We start from the raw sequence: 11,726 nt of genomic DNA on the forward strand, positions 1-11,726 counted from the left end.
TACGCACCTATAAAACACAGAAAGGAAAGAAATGAAGAAACATTATAAGTGGAACCTGGAACAATATAGTTTCATTCCAGAACATTTTTTTTCTAAAAGTGATAAACGTTGGGAAAACAAAAAAAACCTTGCTGAACTTTTATAAACACTGTCTATATTGTTTCGTAAACCTCTCTTTTAGATAATTTTCATCGGTGGTACTTTATTTCATTTTTTGGAAACGTATTCTGTACCCTGTTATCAGTAGTTAAATAGAAAATATAGTACTTTGTCTAAATAAAGACGGAAATATAGAAAAAATAAATAAACCAAGCGATAAACACACGAACAACAGTAGGATCATGAAAGTCATGATTCCTCCGCATGAAATGAGAAGGAATTAAACTGATCCCTTCCCATTTCATGCGGAGGGTTCAATCATGTGTTGCTCTTCATGTGCAAGGTCTCAATATTACTGAATATCCCATACGTTACTTTGATCTGCGATGACACTTTCAATATTTGTTTCGATATCAATAAAAATATGTAAGTAGAAGGCAGACTATGAAAACACGCTGGAAATCGAAAATATCAGCTACAGCACTAAATTAACTGCCGATTAATAAAAGAATTTCAGCTATTTAGGCAAAATAATTTTATTGAAGATGGCGAGATAAATTTCGAAGCAAATAAACAAACCTGGTTTCGTCATAAATCATCCGAATAAGTGAAAAACAAGGAAACAAAATAGTCAAACCACTAAATTAGCTGTTTACATAACGGTATGTATGCAAACCAATATTAGCGTATGGATTTTAGAGCTGAGTTACATCAAGGACTAGAATCACGAGAGTTCTTAGAAAAAGTACTGAGTGAACCAATGGTGAACGGTAGAATCATATTTAAAATGAAGATATTAGGAAGGAACTTGACTTTGTTAGCATTTTTGAATGCACTAGAGATTACCTAAGGTGTTATGGTCTCTTAAACAGAAATGGAGTATACATATTAGGAAAAGCATGTATTGGTGCTAGCTAATAGGAAAGAGACCCGGAGGAAGCATAGGATCTAAGTGAATTGTTGTAGTTGAAGTGCCCAGAAGGTCAGAAACACAAGACCTGACATATTGGATTTTGGGCATATAATTGACTAATTTGGATGAGATTGTCGATAACATGTCATTAATAATATAAACTTTTCATGTAGCATTCAGCTTGTACTCTGCATACACTTTGAGACTACCTATTAGCATATGATTAAGACAACCTATGCCTGACATATCATATGACGTTAAAGGATTATTCCATCACCTTCGACTTTTTTTAGCTAGTCGTGTTTCTATTCTGTGATAATATCAAAATTTAAGAAAACCGGTAGCCCTGAGGCGAATCTGATAATTTTTATGAATATGAATTATCAAGGTAATCCAGTCCTATGTAAAGTCAACTTTGCCAGCAATAAATAATGGCGTGTCTGGTTTGTAAAAATTAAATATTTCATTTGTTTCAAAAGTACTGAAATCATGAAAATGTAGAACATGAAATTGTAATTTTAGTTGGGAATAGAGAGAGTACAAAGACCTCGCATAACAGAGGCTTATGACTGAAAAAAAAACACATCAATAATATGTATTTAAAAAATTAAAGAAATTAATTAATTAATAAAGAAACCTTTGTATTGAAATATTTTAAGGTTGAACATCTTTACAATATTGTGATACACCCATACAAAATCAGCAGTATGTGTTTGCATGATAGATAGATAGAATGAGGAGAGAGAGAGAGAGAGAGAGAGAGAGAAATGTCTCATTCTTTCTCTAGAAATTGTTATCGTCATTAATTAAATTCATTAATGTGTACAGATGATTTTGAGGACTTTGTAGATCAATAGTGCGGTAGGGCTATCTAGCATTACTAAATGCTATCTGATATTAGGAAATAACTTCGAGTTCTGAGTTTTAGGAGAAACTCAGAACTAGAAAAATTTCCTCCACCCAACGACTGAAATTACAATTTCGTGTCGTTGGGTGGAGGAAATTCTAAAAGTCTCAAGGTCTAAAATTCAAAAAAAAAAAAATTTTAAACACACACACACACACACACACACACACACACACACACACACACACACACACACACACACACACACACACACACACACATCAATACCAAAACCAAATCGGCCTGCGTTTTTTTGCAGAAAAATCTATAGTGACCATTGAATAGGTTCTAGAAGTGAATTGAACCCAGACTTTTCCAAAATAAGGACACTTATTAAAGAAGATTCTAATAAGGAGAGAAAATGTCCGGAAAAGTTATTATTAACTATGCGGAAAATTCGCAGCAAACTATTAATCTAACGAGAGTCTATTGAACAAAAAGTAATCTATAAATTAATCGAAAAACAAATGAGCTAATAGAAGCGCACTTCGTCGGAAATTTATAATTTTCTGAAACAAGAATTTCTCAATTTCGTTGAAATTCACCGAAAGCAATTCACCGAAAACAGATTAAATGGAGGGTTTATTCAAAATAGATCGAATGACATCGAAAATCTTTTTCAACCCTACGCGAATCAGTGGGCGTGTTTTGTCATCGACTCCTAATCCTTGCACTCTTGTATTTCTGGTTTCGAAGGCACTTCTTTGTTAATATTAGACATGCTTGCAGTGTGCGTCTATTTTGTGCTTGTAAGGCAAACATACCCTTGCACCGACGCACACGGATACGTACGCACAAACGCACACAACACAAAGCTAAATGAGAAAAAAAAGAGAGAAAACAATGTGTTTTCAGTGTTTTATTCATATTTTACTCATGCACTCTTGGCATGTCATATGGGTTTTGCAACCTCTCTTGCGTAGGATTGATGTAACAGTTGAAATAAGTTACTATGGTGGAACTGCATGGCATATCCAAAAACCTTACGAAATATCGCATCGTTCGTTCAATTGCTTGTTGTTCAAACTGTTAACGCAGTTTTTCTTCCTTAAGCTCCTCTAAAATATTCTGTAATAAATGATGAAAACTAAATGTATAGTTGCAAAAGAAGAGGAAATAAATAAAATACGCAAACATCGCCACAGATCTATTTAATCACCGATTTCGAGAATTTGTGAATCGAGTGTTTCATATACTTAATATTACAGCATAATAAGAGAGAGAAAGAGAGAGAGAGAGAGAGAGAGAGAGAGAGAGAGAGAGAGAGAGAGGGAGAGAGAGAATGTGACGCTTAGAAATTCAAGAACATCTACTTTTCTGTTGCTCTAAAGCATGGGTCGGGAACCGGCGGCTCTTGGCTGAACAAAGTGCGGCTCTTTTATGTTGAATTAAAAGATACATAATTAATAGAAACAACTAAATATTGTTTTTTGATACGGCCTGTTCGTGGCGCAAGATACTATGCATGTGACGTGTGTTACGCACGAAATTTTATGACATGAACAACTGACAACTAGGTTACATTTGAAATACCGCTAAATGTTAACCCTGCCTAAGGTAACTAACGCCACGGCGAAAATTTTAACTAATTGACCAGCTGTCCTGTCAAACACCACGGTTTTTAGATACATACGGATTTTAACTGTCAAAATAAATATCTGTTAGGTAACTTATTTATTATGGTACTAAACTGGTGTTTAATTTATTGTCAGGTAATGTTATGCACAAATTAATTTTATTATGTTGAATTTGTGTTTTTACTTGCACGTAGATTTGTGATAATAACCCTCCTATTATGAGTTCAAGAAAAAGAAAAGTAATCGAAGAAAACAGAGGATTCAATAAAATGTGGGTAGAGAAATTTGCGTTTATGGAAGTAAATTTAAATCCGCATTGTTTCATTTGCCATCTACGACTTCAAAATAACAAATCAAATAATATCGAACGACATGTTCGAGGTAAACGTCTAGACTTCAGTAAAAAATATCCCGAGGGTGATAGAAAAAAAAGCTATTGAAGAATTACAAAAGAAGAGATTGCTTCAGCAAAGAAATTTGTCAACTTGGACGAAATCTTCATCGAATACTACTGAAGCAAGGTTTTTGTTATCCCTTGAAATAACAAAAAGTGGGAAAACCTTTTACCGATGGTGAATTTTTAAAAAATTGCATGTATAATGTATGAAATTCTATTTAAGGATATGAAAAATAAGGACGAGATACGTAAAAAAATTAAAGATTTACCTATTTTGGCTAGAACTGTCGAGGAGCGGATTGTAACTTCTGCAGAAGATTCAAATATACAAATTATGGATATTAATTCTGTCGATTTTATATCTATTGCGGTGGATGAACCAAATGATATTTCTGATATGGCACAATGCTGCGTGATGGTTAAATATATCACATCTTCCGGTATTTGAGAAGAACTCCTTGATCTGCTAACACTTAAAGGACACTACAAGCCAATATATTTCAGAAAACCTTCTAACAAATTTACAGAATAAAAATATAAATATTAATAATATAGTATGCATTGCGATCAGTGGCGTCCCTTCTATGACTGCGCGAATTTAAACGATTTGTTAAACTATTCTCCACTCATATTCCACATGGAGTTATTTCATTTCATTGCATTTTGCGTCAAGAAGCTTTAGTTGCAAATTCTTTGGGATTATTACCACAACTAAGAAGAATAATGGATGTTGTTTTGCCAATGGTGAATTCATCCGATTTCAGGTGTTGAATTACACACTTTTTGACACAATTTTACAGGAACTAGGTAGTCAACCTAAAGATTTAGTGATATTTACTAAATCTTTATGTTGTTTAAATATCACTAATATCAGTGATATTTACTAATATTATTGAGCATATACTTTATCATTACAGAGGTGTCACAGAGTAAAATTCGTATACGAGACAACGATAGTGAATTAAGTGAAAATTATGCAACTCAAAAATTGAAAACTAATATTAATAGATACTAAAACGAATCACCTCAAATTTAGATTAAAAAGAAAAGTTATTCATATTGAAGAAACGAAATATGAGACAAATATTAATGTAAAATTCTTTCCAGTATTTGAAATATATTTCAAGTATCTTTCGGTAGAGAAAGATACTTGAAATATATTACGATAAAAGACAAATGCCCTTAAAGAAGACCAAAGTAAACATAAACATAAAAAATAGACGGAGAATTGTGTCACGGCACTCATATTACGTAAATAAGTATATCACTAGAGCAAGGCTAAAATACTGTTACAAACTGGAAGGTCAGGTTGTGTTGTATTAGTCAAGAACAAACGATGGTCATTTCAATTATATTGTACACAGCATGGGATGATTTACAACTTTCACGTTAATGAAAACAGTAAATCATCTCATTGACCTCAAACAGTAGAAGTTAGACAGAATTCTATCTGGATACTTGTTCTAATTATTCTATGCTTGTTCAACGGCATGTGGTTTCAAAATTAAGGAAGAGTCAAATGGCATGCAATGGAGATCGTTCGCACAAAGTCTCATGTTGAAATGCAATATTGCATCTTATGGATGGAGAGTGATTCTTCATCCTACCTCCTTGGATATTCTAACTTCAGTTTCGACTCACTCTTCGATCTGCTTTTTAAGTTGAAAGAATCTTCTTTTCCTTCTCTTCGTTCCTCAACACGGATTGAGTCCCACATGAACGAGCCTCCACTGTTCTCTGTCCAAGGCAAACTCTTCATATGCTGACAGAATTGAAAGTCCATATAAAGGCTTCATGCTATGTTAATTTACTCTTCCCTGGGTATTATATCCTGCATAGCGCCGTCAAATATAAGGCGAGGAAGTCTGCCCGGTTCCATTCACACAATGTGAACAAACCAGCGAAGTTTATGCTTTTTAAATGTGTTAAGAACTGTTGAATTAGGGGTGCTCAAGTGTTGCATCGTTTGTGCATTTGTCTTATGTTCTGTCCAATGAGTTCTGTTGATTTTCCTGAAGCATTTCATTTCGAAAGCTAACAGTTTCCATGCTATGGAGAGTATATATTTTTTATGGTTCTTATGTCCTTTAAATTGAATTCAAGGATGATTCTAAATAATTAAAACCATTAACTTGTTCTGAGGTTTCCTGATTAGGTGGTATCTGCATATTTTCTGGGTGTCTTCCAATTTGCATTATCTTTGTTTTTCTTGAATTTATGATAATCATATTATAATTTCGGCAGGTTTCTTGTACGTTTGCAATTTGGTATGGAAGATCTCATTTGTTATCTGTTATAAGTACTACATCAGCTGCGTATATGATCTGTGTGACTTGTCTTGCATTGAATTATACTCCTTTTGTTGAAGACAATCCTTCGTTAATGCGTGCTTGGATAAAAATGATAAAAAGTCCTGGGGTGAATGGGCATCCTTAATTTCATTTTTTGTGAAGATTTTATATTGAACCACTGTACTAGCATTCTGATAACAGTTTGAAATAAATCTTGGTTTCTCAAAGTCTGTGTTTTTCTTTGTTAGAATTTGAACAAGTTTTCCTCTCTTGGTGGAATCAAATGCTTGTTTAAAATCCACAAAATAGCAAATTAGGCCACATTATGTAGAATAAAGATATGGTCAATCGATGATCTGTTGTTTTCTCTAAATACTGCTGGTTCGTTTTCTATTAGCTGTTTGTAAATGCTATTTAGACGATCTGCATTATTTTCGTAAGAGTAGTAGATAAGTGTAATTGGTCTGCAAATGTTTCATTTTTGAACATCACCTTTTGCATGTTTAGTTTAGTTATTTAATTAGATCTGGTCATCCATTGTTATAGAGCTTTGTGGGCATTTCGTCAATTTCAGGTGCTTTTGATAAAGTGTAAGGATTACTTTTTTTCTAGGATAATGGATGCTATATATTTCTAACTAGTCGGTATATATGTGAGTGAAAGTTTTAATCTTTAAAGATATTAGAGATGTAATTGTACCAGGTGTGTCTGTTTCTCTATTTCCACTTATCTTGTTTTGAGAAACTTTGGCGCTGAGAATTGAAGGAATGTAGTCGTTGGTAGTCTCTAACTTTAGAGCAATTTGTAGAGAAATTTGGAGTTGTGACACATATAGGCTTTTGAACATTTATCTGCGTTATCATTGAGCCATCTATTTTTCAATTTCAGCTAATCCTGTCTAGCTAGTTTTGTAGGCTTCTGTAATATATCATATTTTGATGATTATACTTTATTCAGATGTTTTTTGTGATTTTGGTTTATTGTGATACGTGATTATTTGATCTTATTGTTTTTCCTAGAAATCTGTAAGCTGAGTTGGTTATAATATTTTTCATAAAACTCCACAAAACAAAATGTAAAATACTTCAAACCAAATCTGGAAAAATTCCAAATGGGTACTGTTAAAACAGTGATTATATATATATATATATATATATATATATATACAGGGTGTTCGGGATAAATTTGACATGTTTATAATTAATTATATTTTTCCGTAAGTTACATGTATTAACACACACTTCTCTTCATTAAAAGTTTGGACCCTTCTTCATTCATATACAAGATGTCAGAAAGGATGGATAGCTGGAACCCACCTGAATCATGGAAGAGAATAACTTGTATCATGATGATTCGTGCCCGCCATCAAAATAAGGATATTACGACTGCTGCCCAATGCTCCCTGAATACAGTAAAAACAATCAGGCATGAACTAGAGACTTGCAATGGTGACTACGAGGATGTAGCAAGAAGAAAGATCCCTAGCAGACGATCTGATTGCGTTCGTACAGCAGAATTCCTCGCAAATCTGCAGGAACAGGTGTTGAAGAACCCTGGCATTGGAATTCGGGCTTTGTTCGTGGAGTTGCTAACTGTAGTCAAGCCCTGGATAACAAGGGTAGCCAATGGTAGGCCGTATGTATGGCAGCAGGATTCGGCCCCTTGCCACACCTCTGGGAAAAGTCAAAAATGGTTGTCTGAAAATTTCTACGACTTCACCAGTCCAAATGTTTGGCCTCCAAACTCCCCAGACCTTAACCCCATGGATTATTTTGTATGGGGCGCAGTTGAAAAAGACACCAATCGCACTTCCAGTAATACAAAAGCCCAGTTAATGGATAAAATTAAAACAGTTTTTGCGGCCCTTCCCAGGGAGACTGTAGCATCAGCTTGTTCGAGGTTCCGAAGCAGAATTGAAGCTGTGATCGATGCTAATGGTGGTTATTTTGAGTAAATCTTGTTGATAGTATTGTAATTAACTCTGCCTGTAATGTTGTTTTGTCAATTCATTAAGTTTAATAGATACAAAGATTTTCTTTTTCCTTACGAAACTGTCAAATTTATCCCGAACACCCTGTATATATATATATATATATATATATATATATATATATATATATATATATATATATATATATATATATATATATATATATATATATATATATATATCACTGTAGAGATATTAAAAGACATGTTTATGCTGAAGTTCTCAGAGTAGAAAATCAAGAGTTAGTTCTGACGCAATATTGTACTTACTAAAAAATGAAGTGAAAACTTTGTATACTATACGATTTACAGACACCTCACGAGGCTATTGTAGTAGGAATTCCTAATGTGCATCTGTAGTAAAGGATATTCTAACTTCGAAATTCTTTAATAACCGCTTGGAGCAATACATTACAAATACAAATTTGTAATGTATTGCAACAGTATCAACCCCATTGGTTTGAAACGCGCTTGTTTCATATTTCAGATCAGTGCATCTTCTAATTCGTAAAAGGTCTTCTGTTATTCTGTTAATATTCTTCTATAACAAATATTTTCCGTCTTTTGTTCGACATTGATATACATCTTCGCTTTGATTTTTATTTGCGATTATTTCAATACATTTGTGCCTTTCATAACCAAAACTTCATTGAGAATCACACCTCCCAGTTTAAATCCTGTAGAATCTCACAGTTGGTATGTAGTTGTGTTGAATTCTAATACTGCATAATTAAGTAGTTCATATATAATGAAAAGTAGACCGAAGAATTAATTTATATTTCTCGTTTTGATAGTAAACTACTTTAACAAACTGACAATTATTTGACAACTACGAATTATGCTTGCGTTTCAAATATCACACACACACACACACACACACACACACACACACACACACACACACACACACACACACACACACACACACACACACACACACACACACACACACACACACACACACACACACACACACACAGGCACGCGCAATTAACATTTTCAGAGAAATAAATTGAATTTATTTATTTTAATAAATAAATTTTTATTTATTTTTATTTAACCAAAGAAAATTCACCCACTTCATATAAATATGTGCACACACTAACAATATATGGTTCATTCTTCTATGAGACAATCTTAAAATTAATTCTGACACGAATTGTATTATTCATCAAAGGAAGATCTTACTGAATAAAATCAACTTAATAAAATTTAGTTAATTTTTCGCATTTTCACATGCAGTTAATATGCAGAATACAGTAGATGTGATGATGAAGATGAACATGTAAGACCTCTATTTGACCACTATGTGATGTTTAAGCTACTGAGCCAGGCAGACCTGCTCTGTGAACATACATATATGTACAGACATTCGCTTACTCTTTAAGGACATATAACGTTTTACGATCAATTAATATCTGTTTTTCGGAAAAACAGATATTAATTGATCGTAAAAAGTTCATTTAAATTCAAGTAACATTTCATTTAAATTCAAGTAATAGAATTGTAAATCTAGCTTTAAAGAATTCTTAGTTGTTTAAAGCTAGATCCACAATTTTATTCTTAGATAAAGAGTAATAAAGTTTCACTCGAATTGATTTTCTTCTTTTTTATTGGCTCTCCGAAACTGCAGTCACAGATATAACAAATGGAAGGGAAAGCCTAATATAAAAAAACCCAAACACCTTGACATATGACAACTTCCTCGTTAACAACAGTTTGACAAAGCCAAGCCCGCAGCTGCTTCAAAAACAAGTACAGGTATCCAGTGGTTAACGCGATAATTAACTAATCACTCGATGTTACCGCGTATAAAATGGCGTTAATCAAATATAATGATCAGTGCTAAAAATTACAATTCGTCCATGATCGATTATATTAATAATTCGCTTTATATGGTACTATTTTAAGAAATGTAAAACATGAATGCAAAGTAAATATTTAATAAATGCTTGTACCTATATTAATTATTGCGATTTTGTTTATAAAAAAGAGTTATCAAGAGTTGTTTGAACAGTTTTAGTTTTTGTTTCTTATAAGGCATATATTTTACGATAACAAGTAAAATGACACGCTAGACTAGTGTAGCCAAATGAAAATTACTAAAAACAGCTCAATCAGCTAAAACAGCTAAAAAAAGAGCCAAAAAGGAGTTAAAAATAAAAATTAGAAGATAAAATTTTAAACGTCGTAGCTGACACTCTTAAGTTGCTTACTTTATTCAAGTTGAAGTGATACTTGGATGTAAGTGACTAAATACATCTCCCATGTGGTCTTCTGCGCTTAATTCACCCACGTTTTCACTTAGATTTTCAGCTTTATTATATGTGGCCATCGTTCCAATATCGTTCCACACTTGACTGACAAAATAGCTGTCAGCATTGGCAATTTCATCTTGTTTCTTAATTTAGGTTTAGAACATTCATGGAACTAAACATTCGTTCGATTTCCCCTTTAAAGTTTGGCAGTATTAATAAATGTATTGCACACTGAACTGAGCAATTTCTTTAAATGGATTCATTCCAGATGCATCTTTATATTCTCACACTTCAGTCCAGTATAGCTCAGTGTTTTCTATATTTGTCAATTTATTTAAGTGGAACTTGTCTTGTCTTGAAGAATAATGTGAAAACCACTTATGTTTCGGCAACTAAAAATTGTAATTTTATTGGAGAGATTCTGCACAAGTGTGAGACATTGCCAGTTGTAATGAATGGCATACACATCTAATTAAAATTAAGGAGGGGATATATGCCTTCAGTTCTTCATAAACGCCATTATTGACACTAACCATAACACTGGCGTTGTCTGTACCAATTGCAATGAGATTTTTAATGTCCAGTTTCTTGGTCAACAGGTCTTTTTTTCAGTGCAGTCACTTTTCTAAAACCACTATGCTCAGAAATGTATGCATAATTTTGTTGAATTTCTTGTTATAATAAATAACGACCATTCCTAAAATCTTATTCACTATGATATCATTTGATTCGTCTATTAGCAAGCTGAAATTTTCGTCTCCAATGTCCGCTATTAGATCTTCTTCAAAATGCTCACTTAGAATATTCTTTACAATTGCAGAGCATTTAGATCGGTGCATTTTTACTTTTCGCATAATTTGAACTGTCTGGGATGATATATTTGCAAAGATCTACTAGATTATCGCAACTGTTGAATGATGAGTGACAACGAAGAAATAATGCTAACCTACCTTCAAAGTTCGCGGTCTCATCAGAATTTTTCACAGGCATATTTGTAATAGGAACAGCCTTATATCGAACTGCAGCAAGATGTTTCTTTGTTTCGCTATGCTTCACAAGCTAACAATATTTAGCAGCTATATCACATCTGAAAAACTTACAGTGGCCTTTTGTAGCGTCACCAGGAACTTCAGACAACCAGTTACTAAACATTCCCATTCAACCACTCCCTCCTAAATTTTTGATTGTAAGCTTTATTTTTCTCTTTGCTTATTTTTGAAGAAGGGTATGCAACTCTTTATTGCAATGAATTGCGATCAGTCTTTGAAAACTTCCCACTCGCTATCGTAACTACC

General features: G+C 33.3%; 1 protein-coding gene across 1 annotated transcript in view; it reads right to left on the reverse strand.

Moving 5' to 3' along the window:
- The window catches only part of LOC150099571 (cytochrome P450 4V2-like), a 64,994-nt gene extending 53,573 nt beyond the window's left edge, over positions 1-11,421 (reverse strand). The window contains exon 1 of the mRNA XM_090403461.1: positions 11,382-11,421. Within this exon, the coding sequence (XP_090259587.1) occupies positions 11,382-11,421 (40 nt within the window). The remainder of the gene's footprint in view (positions 1-11,381) is intronic.
- Positions 11,422-11,726: the final 305 nt, after the last annotated feature.

This window comes from Typopeltis vanoorti, chromosome 14 (assembly GCF_054136105.1).
Source record: "Typopeltis vanoorti isolate ZY-2024b chromosome 14, IOZ_Tvanoo_1.0, whole genome shotgun sequence".
Taxonomy (NCBI): domain Eukaryota; kingdom Metazoa; phylum Arthropoda; class Arachnida; order Uropygi; family Thelyphonidae; genus Typopeltis; species Typopeltis vanoorti.